A 16883-nucleotide genomic window follows, 5' to 3' on the forward strand; every position below is an offset into this window, starting at 1 on the left:
GCCTCCAAGTGTTTCTCAACGTTTTTAGGTCAGAGTAATAAACATCTCAAAATGATGCATCAGGATCGGCTCTACAATTCTGTTGCTGGTGTCTATTGTATGATTCTCTGCTAAGTCTTGTACATTTGTGCCTGTAGCTTGCTGTGTTGACAAAACAATACAAAACTGTGGTGCAAAAATCTCTTCAGCATTATTTTGTGGTTATATATATATAATTTTAGGAAATGTGGCTCTGGAAGGACTCTATAATCCTACAAATGTATTTCCCACTTCTCATGTGCGTAATGTTTCAGTGTTCGTCTGTTTGTTCATACCTTAGGTAAATATTGTGGTCGGTGTCTCATAAGATTTTTTGTTGAGGCGAGGCATACATACATATTGCTGTTCTGTTTAGCTGGAATGAAATCAGCTCCATCTGTCCCTCTAACAGTTTTCATGGGCGAAGCAAAACATAAGAGCAGCAAAATGGCCGACGTCCATAATTTAATCAACATCCCCCGCCAAACTCTGCCGGCCTTTTCCTCCTGGCTCTCCGCACGGTTTCGGTAATCACTCCCTTTACTGTGGACCCGCGCTCATTTATATGCTTCCTCTTCCCCTGATAACTATACAGATCGATTGTTAAGGTTGGTCTACAGTACATTGTGGATGGGTTGCTGGATTGTGTGACCACATGATTGATTAACCGTCTGAAGGGTTAGGGAGCTGCAGACCACTTCCTTAACTCAATCGTATATACGCGTCCCTTCTGTCTGGCACTCTCCTCCGGACTGTTTTCTATCAGTGACCTGAAAACCTCAGCTCCTGCGAGGCAGAGTGGGAAACAGCTCATTATACAGAAAAAAACAAGATGCAGCACTGTTTCCTTTAACCGCCCAGGGAAACATTGTCTGTGATCTTTCAAAGTTCATAGTGACACATTTTAAGCAAAACGTCATATTTTTGTGGGTAAACAGACGCCAAAACCTTCTTGATCTTAAGGCCTCTGGGAGTATGTGTGTGACATTGTCAGCAGAAAGTCTGGAAATATATTATTCCTCTTGATGCAGGCTGCAACGTTAGCTCAGTGGCCCAGTTAGGTGTTCTTGGCATCGGAAAAAGAAAGCACCAACAACAGACACTGACCTCAAGATGCACAGATTTCTTCCCTTTTTTTTTTTTTTTTTTACACCTCAGTGTACCGTATTTGGACTACAGTCACAGGCCCAACATGAGAATATAGTATCTATTTCCTTATTGTTTCTGTGGCCCAGTGGCCTAATGGATAAGGCATCAGCCTCCGGAGCTGGGGATTGTGGGTTCAAGTCCCACCTGGGTCATTTGCTAATTATAATATGTGTTTGTGATGAATGCTGTGTCAAGGCATCCTGTTTATGGCAGATTTTGGATTAAGAGTAGATGGGTGGACCCTACTCCCACAGGACGAGGAGCAGTGCACTCATTGTTTACAACACTTGACACTGTCAAGTTAAAGGACAGGGTTTTCCCAGTAATCAAACCTCTAATGTGAAGCTGCTGCTGTTTACATTCATCCAGATGCAGATCACAGAATTATTTCCTGGGTTTACAAATGTTTGTGTAGACCTACACATGTTTATAGCCTAAATAATGTGTTGTAATGATGTTATGACGAATAAATCACATTGAACCTTTAAAAAACCTTTAAAACAATTTGCAAATGGAGATATTTCATTTGGTGGCTATTTGTGTTGAATGGCGCCCCTCAATGGCAGCAAAGGGAAGAGCCTGAAAACTATTTGAACTTCAAGAGCCAAAAGTCCTGTAATGTGATGTCATATACAAATAACATCAAATACATTTTAACTTATAAATACTGTATTTTAAACAAGAAGAAAATACAAGTACATTTAGAAATTTTGATAGAAAATACCCCGTTATCTGTCTTATTGTTTATGAATGTCCATATGTCTTGTATCTTTTGAAAAAAATTGTACAGAAAACATCTCTCCCTTATTTTTTGACAGTGAAATATCACAAAGATTCTGGAGAGTCTCATGTTTTTTGACTTTGCCACTCTTGAGTATGTGGTTAACTTGGTTATTGTGGAGGCAAAATTCATAATTCACGAACAGAAATGTTTTAAATCTCACTTAAGTTTTCACCTTTTCTCCTAGAGCTACATTTTCTACTTAAATCCCTCAGTTTAATGATAAATAATAATGTTTATATCTCTCTATATGTGTACCTCTGTGTTGTTTTTTGTTTTCATGTATCGAATTATAATTCTAATCTTAAGAAACATATCTTATATCAGAGAATCTAAATGTCAAAATGAGTCAAAAGCTGCTCCACAGAAAATGGCGAAGGTCGTTTATAAGCATTGATCATTGCTGTACAGTCAACTGCCATGATGGATGGTTTTCTCTGGCCCCCAGAGGCCAGTTTTAGGACTGCCGTTATGCCTCATAGAGCAGAACTGTCATTATGGTTTACAGCCTTATAAAATACCAATTACAGTGAAAATGGGAACTTCCAAATATTGAAAAATCCCCAGAGGATTAGAGGCTCATTTCCATCACCAGAGTGAAAAAGATGAGTGGGAGAGAGTTAACGAGAGGATGAGGAGAAGAGGAAGAGGAGACAATGATAGATAGATAGATAGATAGATAGATAGATAGATAGATAGATAGATAGATAGATAGATAGATAGATAGTTAGATAGCTCTCGTCTGTCATTCAGCGAAATCAAATCCAATTTCCAAGGACAAATGATGCTCTCCATTCCATTCGTTTTGTTTATGGGTCACAATGACTCATGAGCGTCCGGCAGCACAGGCAGGGATGCCGAGCTCTGGCACCTGCTCCCGGTCCCTTTGAGAATATTGTTGTTGCTGATAATAAAATCAGCTGAGGAGAAAAATTGCATCTCTCCGGACAGTGATTCATACACCCTGAAAATAACCCCCTTCTCAAAAGCAGCTCGTGAAATAGAACATTAAAGTTACACCTGCACACACTCGCTCGATGGAAGTGTCAGTGTTCAGTCAGCCGGTCGGTCGGTCCACCGCTATGATCTAGATTTGAAATATTTTAACAACAGTTGGATGGATTTTCAAGCTGGCTCGCCAAATAAAATGATGGCAGTGTAGATTTCTGAAAAAACACAAATACGTTGGACTTGTATAATATTACGTTCAGATTACATGTTTGTAAACTGACTTTCGTGTCAGTAGGAGGAGGGGATGGCGGTGTGTTTGCAGCCATCTTTGAGTCAACAGAGCAAGTATTTTTTTAAAGGGCAACTCCACCCATTTTATTCCACCCTTAGGGAGTGCTACTTCATATGTAAACTGCATGTAACTGGGTGATGTAGGTTTTTAGAAAAGATTAAAAATGCGAGGAATAAAAAAGGTGGAATCTCTTTTTTCTGCTCAATTTTGATCTTTTTTTTTTTTTTTTTAAACTGTCAACAGTGTTATGGGACTGCTTTGCTAAACCAGTGGACTGCTCTTACCCACCTGGTTTACCCACAATGCAGCTAGGCCACTGGGAGACATAACTGAGGGTCATTTATCAGACGTCATGGAGCTGCCTCTAGAGCCACAAAAGGCATTATACTACCTTTTAATATTAGATTTGACACTTTAATGTGTAAATCTGACGTTAGCATTTAGCTTGAAGCCCTGCTGTGCCAGCCAAACGTGTTAAAAACACAGTAATAATTGCAAACTTGATTACAAAACAGAAGGATGTTTTATTATGGAAAAATGCTTTAAGTTCAAAATGTTTAAAATATAGAAGATTCAGTCTGTAAGAGAGCAAATGATCAAACAGGGGATTACATGTACAAACTAATTGTCTAAGAACTATCATTACATTTCAATCACTTCTAGAAAAATGATATTTTTTGGGAGTCTTATTATCATTCTTAATAATTTCTTTTTATTTCTTTTTACTGCAAGCTGAATTAACACTTTATAATATCAATTCTGAGGTGCCACATAAATAGAGTCGATTATTTTTAGCTTCATTACTGTACGACTTTGGAATAAAGCCTTTTCATGCTTTACCACCTTGCTGTCTGACTGACTGAGAAGCAGTCTCAAACCATCTGCCTGTGCTTTTTTATCCTCACGTGGATAATATCTTCCTTCGCACCAAGCTTCGGGTTATGAGGATATTGATTTAAGGATGAATGATGAAGATCCCAAATGTCTCAGGGGCTGCTGATGACCTTGTTGATCCAGTCAGTGAGCCTGGTGATGCGAGTGTAGACGCCGTAGTAGTCTGGACGCCCGCAGCCTTTGCCCCAGCTCACCACCCCGGCCAGGAACCAGCGACCCGACGGCTCCTGGCAAACCAAGGGACCGCCGGAGTCTCCCTGACAGAGACAGGCAATATTTAAAGGGCAAAGATTTTAATGTAATCAAAGCGCAAAATGACCGTAATAATTGGCAAGACTGATGACAGACTGCTGACTCAACTATGACATCACTCTGTGCTCGGATGTCTGGCTTTTAAAACTCATTTTATGGCCTGTACTCTGTTTGGGAACATAAAATCCCCACCCTGAGGACTTTCAGGATGCAGCCAACCTATATGTATTTAAACTGAGATGCAGCGTCTAGAAGGTTGTGTTTTGCAAAAATAAGATTTTCTTCTTTTTTCATTGAATCCGGCCCAATTTTGCGTCTCCCGGCAGACATACAGCCAGACAGAAAGAGAGCGAGACTACATAATACTTGATGGCTCTACCCAAACAGTACAGTGCATACTGAAAGTTGAGCTTTAGTCTGTCATATCAGCTATAAAAATTTACAACAACTTTACCTGAAATAATATAAATGTACTTCGAAAATGTGCTTTGATTTAAACCTGCATTAATTTCTTCTTTTGTCACATGGGGGCAGCGCAACTGTAGCTTTGAACACAACACTGACACCTCGTAAAGTTGTCATGTGCATGCGACACATTCAGCAGACACAAATTATCACCTGGAATCACATTTCTGTCCACCCAACAAATCTAAGTCCAGTATTCACTCTCCTTTTAGCTCCGTTTTGCTCCCTGTGAGAAATATGTGGCCCTTTAGCTGCTAAATGCTCCACTATGCTTACCAGGTAGTCAGTACCTTTACCTGGCTGCTTTTTGTGTCTCAAGTAGCAGATTTTAGAGCTTTTTAACTTAAAACAAACCAAAATAGTGTGTTTAAAGATGCTAAAAACTCTGAGGAGTCAGGTGATACTTCTCAGAGTAATTAAGAGCAATCTAATGAATTTATGAGATTAAAATATTTATTATAATGCAGCTTTTAGTATCTTCCGTCTGTATGTGTTTCTCTGTACCTGACAGGCATCTTTCTCTCCGCTGCGGTAACCGGCGCAAAGCATTCTGGGAGTGACCAGGTGGCCGTAGGAGCGAACACAGGCTTCCTCGCTGACCAGGCGAACATCCACCTTCTGCAGCACATTACTGGCACTGCCTGAGGAGGCCAGAGGGAGAGTGGGAACAATCTTAGGCCAAAAGATTCATCCTGTTTTTCTTCCTTTTCTATTTATACAAAGATGTATAACATACACGAATGAAAGAAAATGTATAAATGATATTTTCAAGAGAACGTCAAAAGTCTGCATTGACCTCTTCATCTTTAAAGGTGTGATATGTGATAGCTCCAAAAATGGCTTTGGCTTTAAGTTGCACTTTTTATGTACAGAAGCAGTAAACAAAATGCGTAGTAACAGTTTTACGAAAAGAAACCACTTCACTGGAAACAAAGTGTGACCGCACTTTTGTAAACACAAATTTACCCAAGCCTTTTTCTCACAATAGACTTAAAGTCATGTTCATCTTGTGGCTCTTTATGAAACTCTCGGTGCCGGAAGATGGTTTCCAACGTTTTTTCTCAAACAGTCTCGGTTCGTCGTTCTTAAGAAACCGCAACCCACACGTTCCCACCCACATCTCTCTTTCCTCTCCTGCCTCTTTAATTTAAACGATTTTTTATGATGATAATTTTGTGTGTTTTTGTTCTGTTATTATAATGACCCACATCTGGCCATCTTATCTTATTTCAAAGTACCACTGAAGACATGGGGGGTTTTTTCAAGGCTGCACAAGTCACGTAAAATCACTTCCTGTGAAAAATCCTGTTATGCTGCATGAAACATAACCCAGTGGAAAAAGTTTACTGCTAATCCTGCAAATACTGCACTCAGACATCAGCGTTAGTAAAATAAACCTACAAGTCAAAAGCACCAAATAAAAGTCGATCTTAAATAGTTTGTGTTAATAAATCTGCATTGTTTTAACTTAAAACTGTCTCTTTATCTTCCTCTAGGTCACACATGCCATGAAAGCCTGAGGTTAAACTGAAATTATAGTAGGATGTGTAGTCCTGAGGAAGTCTTTCGTTGGATGGCAGTTTTGCAACATTGAAAGTCCTTAGTTTGTGTATTTGTTGCATTGTGCGGTTACTTTATGGCAGTGGTTCCTTACTCTGGAGCTGCAGCCTGTTCAAGGGGTCAGAAGATAAATCTGAAGTGCCATGAGACAAATGTGCTTCTTTAAATGTTGGATAGTTTTATTTATTTTCTGGCCTCTATACTTTAAAAATACAAACTTTGACTCCAAGGACAATTCTCAGACATATTTCTTCTTTGTCCCGATAAATAAAACCCGTAAATCGATTGATCTCTAAAAAAAAGTTTCTGTATTTTTGGCAGTTACGTATGCTACATATTGTGATCCTACAGTGACTTCCTTTTGACATCGGTGATTGCTTTTAAATGATTGGCACTTCAAAAAAGATTTACATGTTAATAACATCTTTACCAGCTGAACACTCCTGAAGTTGTAAAGGTGACACAGATTTTTGAATAGCAACCAAATCCTGCTTCACTTCACTCCATGTTTACCTCACACCAGACTCCAACCATTATTCAGAGAAACGTTCTCTGAGGTTTTAAGGGGAGAGTTATTTTAAACACACAACATAGCAGACATAAAGCCAAAACAAATCTGGAGCCGCTGCTGGAGACCACTTGGCGAGCTGAAATGCTTCTGTTTACCTCCACGATCAACATTCACCCTCTATCCTCTCTCCAAAATCCTTCAAAGCCTCCCTCTCCCCTCTTTCCCATCCTCACCTCCCTCGCGGAGAGCCCCCCAGCCGGTGACCCAGCAGAGCAGGTCCGGCTCCAGCTGGTGGGTGGGAGGGGGCAGGCAGGCGGGTCGAGCATGTCCAGCCAGCTGCATGGAGGCGGGCCGGTCCAGCTTCAGCAGGGCCAGGTCGTAGTCGTGGGTGTCGTCGTCGTAGTATTGATGGAGGTGGATGCGTTGAACTCGCGCCACTTCTTCGGTTGGGCTGCTGCGGTTGAGCAGGAGTTTACCCAGGTAGACCGTCCACACCGAGGGAGAGTAGAGGCTGCAGGAGATGGAGTTACTACGTGTTATAGGGGCAATAAGTTAGATTTTTATTCAGCACATACGATATCTTGATTGCTGTGTATATAGTTGCAGTTCTTGACTCTTGCCAACAAACTTACTTTTTGTTTTAGAACAAAATCTTCCTCGTCCACTGAAATTTAAACACTCACTCTTTGCTGCACAAGCTCTTAATCACCATACAAAGAGTATTAAGAGAGAAGAATTGTTAATCCTCTACAGGATGTTGCAGCTATAGTTTTGGCCATGGTCCAGCCAGCTGATTCTGGCTTTTTATAAAGACACGACTGTATATAATATTTATAACACATAAATACACTGGCTTCGAGTCAAACAGGCTGTCACAGCTGAACCTTGGAGAGCGAAGCAGGACTGCACATAAAATAAGTTTAGAAGAAATATAGGTAAACCAGACTTATTTCAAAGTGCTAAAGTGCCTCATCAAATATAATTAATAAACATCTTTAGCTGAAGGGAAAAAAGCAAATCTTGCTTTTCTCAAACTGTTTTTGTTTTGAAGATTTCTTCTAACACCTTAATCACCACTTCCCCCCCATCTCTTCCTGCTCTTACCGGTCGTCATAGAAACAGTGGGCAGCGGAAATCACCCATTGGTTGGAGATAAGTGCGCCCCCGCAGATGTGGGTACCCCGCACCTGTAGGCTGGCCTGCCACGGCCACTCCCCCTCCGTGGCATTGGTCCCTCCCACAATACGGCTGGAGAACTGCCGCAGGCCACAGTCTGAACACACACACACAGAAATATTAAAACACACGGTTGCAAATGTCAATTTTATCTAATCTATCTCAAAATAAGGTAAACGTTAAGCTTAAGGATATCTTGAGAAACCTTCCTCAAGAAGCAGGGCAACATCATTTATCTTCTCACCACACTGTTTCTCATCAGAGGCGTCGGGGCAGTCGGTGACGGAGTCGCACTCTGGATTTGGCTTTTTCAAGCAGGTTCCATCGGCGCACACATAGGTCATATCTGTACACTGCACACCTGGACGGACACACACATACACACACATACTTTAATGCGGATTCTGATCTGCAGCTGTTTACCATTGGGAGAAGAGTAGAGGGATTACTTTTTAACATTTTGGGGTTAGAAAGTTGATTTATCTTCACTTCACCTCTATTGTTGGGTGTTTATGTACCATAATGTTGACTGCGGACTGGAGCTGGGAGGGGAAATGTACATTACTTCATGAATGTGAGGTTACAGAAAGGAGAGAGGGAAAAAAGAAGAGAGAAGAGCGAGAACACAAGTCTCTGGTGAGTGCTAGGTTCAGTGAGAGGCTGATCGAGCTTGAAACTAATTTAAAATAAAGTAATCTGGCTGTTTGGGGTTGAATAAACACTTGCGTGAGTAAAGCGAGGAAACACAAATGATCCTGTGGTCAAACTCACACGAGTAATGCCTGGCCGGTGGGGAATACACCATTAAACAACCAACACTGCTGATGAAAAATCTATCTGATGTGGCACAAACGCTTAGCGACAACGTTTGTTTCACATTGTGTTTAGTCTTGTGCGCCGACGTTCTTCCTCGCTCTCTGACTCTCTTTATTGTGGTAGGCGACCACATGAAAAGCACCGTTACCTTGAGTAAACAGCAAAATACATAGAACGAAATAGACGAAATCTCCCATATTATATCTTTAACGTCCCATTTCTGATGACACCGTACGCACCAAGCTTTATTCAGTCAGGTGTCTGTACAAAAGGCTGTGTGAAGTTGTGTGGGCATGTGATGTGCTTGTGTGTACATGTGGAGTTTTTTTGGCGTGTTACCAGAAGTGCAGTTCATCTCGTCTGTTGCTTCGGGGCAGTCTGGGTGTTGGTCACACACCTTGTAGTAGTCGACACACCGACTGTCCTCTGGACACTGGAACTTTGCCACACACACTGAAACACACACAGAGAGTTTTTATTATCATTTTTATGATTATTTTATCATTTACAATCGTGTTATATCCTATACTTAGCAAAAGCAGGAAAATATAATGTTCCTTCTGATTTGTTTATGACAAATACCTAATTAGTGGCTAATGATCCACCAGTACTCACATCTAAAAAAGCAAAAACCAGTCACAGCATCGTGGCTTGAAAAGCTGCCAAATCTTGCAGGTTTTCATATTCTCAGACACTGTCTGGCATCCAAATGAGTTCACAAGATTTAGTAAGAACAGGGCTATCAGATCAGCATCACCCTCAGACTTTTTAGACCAGCCAGCGTTCGTGAGCAGCGTGCTGATGTGTTTTTTTCAAAAGAAATCTGTGAGAAGCTCAACATCATTTGAGAGTTAATTCCTCAACACCTGCTTTGTATTTGGGCTTGACTGGCCCGTGCACTTTTTAAGCTCTGCGTGCACAATGTGTTTCTGTTTCAACAGAAAATAGTGTATGACTAATTATGCGTGTAATTAACTTAAAACATTAATAAGTACCACAGTTCCTCTCATCGAGCCCGTTGGGACAGTCCTTGATTCCATCGCAGGCGGGAACACACAGGCCATTAGTGGTGCACAGAAACTGACCTGGACAAGCTGTAAAACACACACAAACACAGTCACACAAGTGACATGACTCAGCAGTTAAACTGTCTGAATTTGTCTGCATCCAGAACTCACGATCGGATAGGTTGAAGACTCTGTAGTGCAGCTGAAGGCCCGGCCCTGTGAGCGACACCTCTGATGTCATGACGACTGTGGCTGTCGTGGGGAGCAGGAGGAGGCGTTCGTTGTACGGCTGCAGGCCCCTGGTGCCACACAGTCTGAGAAAAAGGACTAAAAATCAAATGTATACTCCGGTTACGTCTCACTGCAGAGACAACAAGAAGGCTCAGGTGGACGTCCACACAGGTTTGAGACGAGTTGTTGAAATAACCATGGAGCGCTCTTTGGGAAGACAGTACAGGCGAACAGGGTGAACTGATATATATCCCCATGAAACTTCCCCAGTTGACTTCTTACGTTAAGACGATGATTTTGCGTCTTAATTGCTTTCCAAAATTGTAAGTTTAAACATGCAAATGAAGTATTGTCTTATTAAATATGGACTCTTTTGCATACACTTCCACAGCAGAAGTCTGAACAGTGGACGAAAGACCGTTATGTTTCATTTTGTTGACATGTTAGAGTCATTTAGATGTTACACTTGAATTTATCGAATGAGTTGCAAAATGTCTTTTTTTGGAAATAGTTTGTGTCCTTCAAACTTTGCTTTGTCAAAAAATCCTCCATTTGCAGCAAACGCAGCCTGTCAGACCTGGTATTCTAGCTGTCAGGTTGTTGAGGTAATCCTCCACACTTCCTGAAGCACCGCACGCAGGTTAACTTCTTCACGAAACCAGCTGACAGCTTCTTCCCTAACTAGTTTGCACAATTTGGAGTGTTTTGGGTCTTTATTCTGTTGAGAAGATGAAGTTGGCCTCAATCACACGCCATCCACAGGATGTGGCCATGGTGTTGCAAAAACGAGGCGATAGTCTTCCTCATTCAAGTTCTCTTTTTACCCCGTACAAACCTGTTTACTTTTCAGACACCAAGCCAAGTAAAATGTAAGAATGAAAGTGGAAAGTGAACTGGTACTGAAGTGGAGATTTCTGGCTAAGACTAAAGATAAGACAATATAGGTGAAAAGGGTAAACACAGGCATCACCATGAATCTTTCCTAATGATGAGTCAACTCTGGCGCCCTGACTTAAGCAAGACACTTAACTGTCAAGGCACCAACGACAAACCTTTCCTCGGTAAACACTGGTTTGAAAAGCATAAGAACTGATTGATTAAATATAAACAGAGATGTATAATGCTCTAAAAGTTTGTATGGGCATCTAACAGGAGGTTCGTATGGCATGCTGCTGCCCCCTGTTGTCCAGTACAGGACAGAATAATAAAATAATGATCATATGAACATAATTTACTTACTGTAAATTTAGTTATTTTGTATCTTTTCTACTTCATCATGAAACCAACTGAAAAGTCTGCACATTGTGACCTGAACCCGGTGTGGAAATAGTTGACATGCACAGACGTCTCCTATCTGACAACCAAACCACACACAGGTGGTAGTTATAAATAGACATGGCTCTTGTCAGGCCACAACCTTTTTCCGATCTCTCTGCCCTCAATTGCACAGGAGTATCCAAGCAGTAAAATGAATATTGTCTATTTATTGCCACCACCTGCATGTGGTTAAGCAGGTGAAAGAAAGTAGGGCTTGACCCTAAAATGTCTGCAGATTAAAAAAAACAGTCTTTATACACAAAGTGTGGTGTGCAGACTTTTCAGTATGTTGTTGCCTACTGAAATTCTGATGCTTATGTACCAGAGTATGTACATGAAGCCTTTTGGGTAGAGAAAGGTTATCTGAAATGTATTTATTTGTAGAAAGAGAAGTCAGCTTGCGAGACTTGGACTGCTGCTTGCACAATAGTCTGACAGCAGGTTATCAGACCGAGTCACTCTCAGTTCTAATACACCAGCCAGACTCATCGTGGCACAGCCTACCTGCGGTTCTGGATGATCCACTGGCCCTGGGTGCAGGCCTGGTTGTAGCTGGCTCTGCTCAGCTCGTAGCCCTCAAATTCTAGAGACAAGCCCATCCCCACACCGGGCATCTGAAATCACACGGGGCGACAACCGCAAACACGTGTATCATTGATATAAGGGGCTGTGTATGGTTACCAGAAATCAAATCAATCAAGAAGTAGATGAAGGAGTGTCTTACAGTAAAGCTCCAGCTACAGTTGGTGTCAGGGGGGTAGTAGCTGGGGAAGAAAGGTGTCCTCAGTGTCCCCTGGATCCCTGATACTGCCATGAGCTCTATAGTGGAGTTACAGTCTGACAAAGAGAAAAGCTGAATTTCAGTCCATTGTGGCATCAATGATTTTTAACTACAGAACACAGGACGAACGTCAAAGGGCTTTATCCTTCAACTAAAACTGTTATCACATTAACCTTTAAAGGTTGTTTTTAAAAGTTGACTGCTAGTAGTTGGGGTTGCCGGAGTAGGTGTAGCTGCTGAATAACACATTTTTAGAGCGGAAGACTAAATGGAAAGTTTTAGCGCTCTGCTGCAAATCAAACAAGAAAACAAAACTCAATGTAGGTGAGAGTCACGAGGATGAAGGTCAGCTCAGCAGGGTGGTTAAACTCAAAATAAGGTCAGCTGGTCTCATGTGGGGAGACTTGCATTTACATATATATATAGTTTGGGTTTTTAGGGGTTTTTGCAAAGCCTCAGCTTAATTCAGAGCTTAAATGGTGAACATGGTAAACATTACACCTGCTTAACATCAGCATCCTACCATAGTCGTCATGTTAGCATTTAGCTTAAAGCACGGCTGTAGAGTCTTGTTTAGTAATCTTAACAACTTCCTCTGGCTTTAGTCTACTGTTAATAAAAAAATTAAATTCTGGACTTGTAAAAAAGAGGCCTGGGCTGTCTGGGGTCTCACCCTGACGGTGCCAGGCCTGTGCTGACAGCGAGAAGGGGTCCTTGTAGTTGTACAGACCCTGTTTCCAAACCACCGTCATCCACTCGCCCGAGGACAGGACACGCACCACGCGCTCGTGTCTGCTGCAGCCATACACACTGAGAGGCCGGAGGGAGAGATGAATAAAAACAAGACAATGGCTCACAGTAATGAGACCCATGGTAGACCCAACAATGTCTGATGTTCAGCAGAGGTCCTGATATGTCACAGCAATACTGTACTGTAACAACACTGACTGGATGAAACTCACGATGTGATGAGGTGAGTATCCGTGGGGGTGAGGGAGTTGTACACCAGCAGCCTGTCGCGACACTCCGGCAGCAGCCACTCCATGTGGAGCTCCAGCTGGGAGCCGGGGGCAGCCTGGAGGTGCCACAGGCAGGAGGAGCGCTGTGTGTTGGGGCCACGGAGAGCCACGGGGCTGCTGGACACCACCTTCTGGTAGCGGTAACAGTCTTGGGGAAAGGAGGCCAAGGAAAACTATGAGTTAGAAGCTCGACTTTGACTTGTGCTCCAGTAAATTTAGCATTGTTGTGTTACAGTTACTGATTGATTTGATTGTCAAAGGTGGTGGGACTTGATCGACAGCATGTGGAGCAGCATGTTTTTGTTTGGAGCTACGTCTGCATTGAATGAAACACTTGAATTAATATCAACTGTTTGCTTAACACCCTCCCTTGAATGGCAATTCAAGTAATAGTAATACATTTTGCAGGTGCTTCCATGCGTTCATTTTTTGCTCCTGCATGCAAATTACAATTCAATCAATTTAATAACTCAATACAAAATAAGAAATTATGAAAAAAGCAGATGACAATAAAGTGTGATACCAAATGAGGCTTTCAAAAGCTCTATGACTTTGGAGTCAGTTTCTGTAGGGAGCAGAACAAAAAGACAGAAGAGAAATTAAACTAAAAAACACTTTTTATGTCCCTGTGTCTTTTTCATCTTTCTTCACACACATTTCATTTCTGTCTACACACACACACACACACGCTGTTCCTCCCTCTGCCCCTCACTTGCTCTCACCACTGACGGACAGCGAGGGGATGTGTAGGAGGTATCCGTCGAAGCAGGCCGTGTCCTCCTTCCCTGACCCTCCGTACCACCTCAGGCCTTTCTCCAGGCTCCTGGTGACCTTCTCCAGTGTGACCTTCCCAACATGGCTGCCTGGCACAGACATCATTATCCAGAAGTGAGCCACAACACTCCCCTCCCTGCAACAAACAAAGACGAGATCAAAATCCACCCAGCATATGTACAATACAGCATCACTACTTTGTTTGAGCCACATACCCAAAGGCGAAGACAGTGGTGTAGTTGAAGTAACGAGAAAGACTTGAGCCTTTCATTGTCTTCTCTATCTGAAAGGCAGAGAAATACACTGTCACCTGTTTACATGTGGAAACACAACTGAAAGGTGCATTTATGTATTATTTGAAATAATAGAAAACCAACTCACCAGCTTCTGTACTCCCTTGGCCTCTTTCTTGAACGCAGGGTTGTCGTGAGAGGACAGATCAGCGGTGAAGTTGCGGTTAATGATGGACACGTAGGCCGTGAACTGCTGCTGGACGCGAGGCTCCAGCACCCAAACCCTGTATTCTGTTACAGAGGACGGCATGAAGACAGTATAAATAAACAAGACTTCAAGTCAAGCCAACAGCTCTGTGTACCTAAGCTGCATTTTGAATGCAAAGTGCAGGAAATGCTAAGGTCAACAAGCTAGCACAAGGCTTTCTGTGCATTGCATACAGCTGGTGCCCCTTTTTATTTTTTTCTGCCCCTGCCCCTCAAACATCCTGAGCCACCACTGTGGTCACATTATATGAAAAGTCAGTGCCTCCACTGAGTCATGCCGCTACCATGACTAAAAATTGACTGATAAAGAAAAAACTCCTTACCCAAGAAGTACCAGGCCAGTGTGACTCCTGCAGCAATGAGGATGAGGATGATGATGGAGGCCAGGAGACACTTGCAGGACCGAGTCTTCCTGGTGGGTGGAGCCACGGCTTGTCCACCATCTCCTACCTGAGGAGAACAGAAAATATAAAATCTGTAAGATCCAGTTTGTCTTCTCATACAGTATCTGAGTGAGGCCACAACTGAACACACTGTACAGGGAGTTTTCCCAGTGGATTTTAGGTTTCGCTCCCCTGGTGAGATCTATCCTTAGACAACAAGCTGATTTAAACTGCCAACATTATCTTTATGTTTTAGGACTTCAGGATTATAGCTTTTGGATTTTCTTGCCCACAATAAAGCAGCTAATGTTGTAGTTACAATCTTATTCCCATTGTATTATATATTTCTAATTTCTGTCCTCATGCCCTCATTATTAATCATTTGTTTTCTTTAATGTCAAACTGCAACAATATTCACTGAACAGTGATGATGTGTTTTGGCTTTTATTTTGGAAAAGGTAGGTGAGTGTCTCCACCTCCATTACATCCCAGATGCAATCAATCTTCTCTACTTTTAGTGTCCCAACTCGGCCTAAATGATGTTTCATGCTTTAATATGATTGCACATGGTTTTCAACTGTACTATATTATTATTCTATTTATTTTATTTTATTTTATACTTCATTGTGTTTATTTCATCTACTTTAAAGTATCTTACATTGTCTTTTTTTATCGTTTGCTGTCTTGGTTTGCGAGTGTTGTTTATCATCTTGACGTTGTGCCTCCTCAATGATCTTAAAGATAAAATAAAGGTTTTATAATCATATTTGTTCCCTGCAAAGCAAATCAGCAAAATCAAAAACAATTTGATGGGAGATATATATATATATATTCATTTAATGTATGTTTTACAACAAGAGTTTAAACCAGAGTTTACAAAAAACACTGGTTTAGCATGACATAGCACACATTAAAATCGATGCAGCAGAAGAGATATTGTATTTTTTATTCCACTCAGTCAAAATCTGCCACCTACTTTACTCACAATGCAACTCAATCTGCAGAGGTCTGATAAACTCACTTCACCCCGAGTCAGGCTCGTCCAGGGAGGAACACATGACAGGAAGTTTTGTGCAGGAAACTAAAAACCAGGTACTTTTTTTAGACATGTTTTATTCCTGCTTCAACTGTAATACCATCATGAAACCAAAGGCATGTGAATGCAACTTCTCTATCTTGAAGTTTCAGTTCCCAACCAGAGCAAACAACATTGAAAACCAAAACAGAAGCCTCAACTTGAAACAGGCCTTCATATACAGACCTCTGTTCAACACTAGTTTACTCCAACAACTCCACCAGGTTGACATAAATCAATCTGAACATAGTGAGAGATAAATACTCGATTACATATGATGTACAAGCATTACTGACCCCATTGTCCAGAGAAGCAGGAATGACCACCTGGTCACATGAAATTGACTTCTTGGAGCCGTGACCGAGCGCCATGGCATCACTCCTCGTCCTTTGTTCCTTCAGAAATCATCTCATCGTCCATGGAGGCTCACTGATGTCTGAATTTGAATTTAACTGATTTTATTTAGCATCTCTGGTGAGCACATAGCCAGACATGTTGCTCCAACAGACAGAAAGGTTCCCCCTCTGTTTGTAAGTCCAAAGGTAAAAAAGAAAAAAAAAAGTCAATCAATACTTCCCAAAGCTAGCGTGGACTGCACATGGTAATGAGTTATTTGACAGTCATAACTGATGGCTTGATCGTCACTGATCATACATGTTGTGGGAGCACTGTCTCATCTGAGAGGAGCAGCAGTGAGTCAGGTAGGTACAGGTAAGCTGATGTCACCTAGCAACAGTGATGCTCCCAGTAAGCTCCCCTGCACAAGTAAACACGATGGGAATGAGGCGGGGTCAGGGTATTTGCGTACTCATTTCCCAGAGTTCATTTCACTTTTCCATGCAAACAAGAATTCCCAATTGGCCGTAAAGTGCAGAGAGAGAAAGCACAAGGAGAGATTTGTGCATTAAAGGACGACTGTGAGTTTAAATCA

The 16883-nt window shown here is 41.8% G+C and overlaps 1 protein-coding gene and 1 non-coding gene across 2 annotated transcripts; one reads left to right on the plus strand and one right to left on the minus strand.

The window, feature by feature from the left end:
- Window positions 1-1246: 1246 nt before the first annotated feature.
- On the plus strand, window positions 1247-1319 carry trnar-ccg (transfer RNA arginine (anticodon CCG)). Its single transcript has one exon. It is a non-coding gene; the product is annotated as a tRNA-Arg (tRNA).
- Window positions 1320-3695: 2376 nt separating this feature from the next.
- On the minus strand, window positions 3696-16689 carry tmprss6 (transmembrane serine protease 6). Its single transcript, XM_073463245.1, has 18 exons — window positions 16249-16689; window positions 14818-14944; window positions 14376-14518; window positions 14210-14277; window positions 13943-14130; window positions 13744-13785; window positions 13164-13368; window positions 12875-13011; window positions 12145-12257; window positions 11925-12034; window positions 10044-10186; window positions 9861-9959; window positions 9205-9318; window positions 8294-8410; window positions 7978-8146; window positions 7107-7384; window positions 5307-5443; window positions 3696-4342 (listed from the first exon to the last, which is right to left on the minus strand). The coding sequence occupies exons 1-18, from the start codon at window positions 16321-16323 to the stop codon at window positions 4178-4180; spliced, it is 2430 nt and encodes an 809-aa protein (XP_073319346.1). The 5' UTR covers window positions 16324-16689; the 3' UTR covers window positions 3696-4177.
- Window positions 16690-16883: the final 194 nt, after the last annotated feature.

The sequence above is a fragment of the Pagrus major genome, chromosome 1, assembly GCF_040436345.1.
Source record: "Pagrus major chromosome 1, Pma_NU_1.0".
Classification (NCBI taxonomy): Eukaryota; Metazoa; Chordata; class Actinopteri; order Spariformes; family Sparidae; genus Pagrus; species Pagrus major.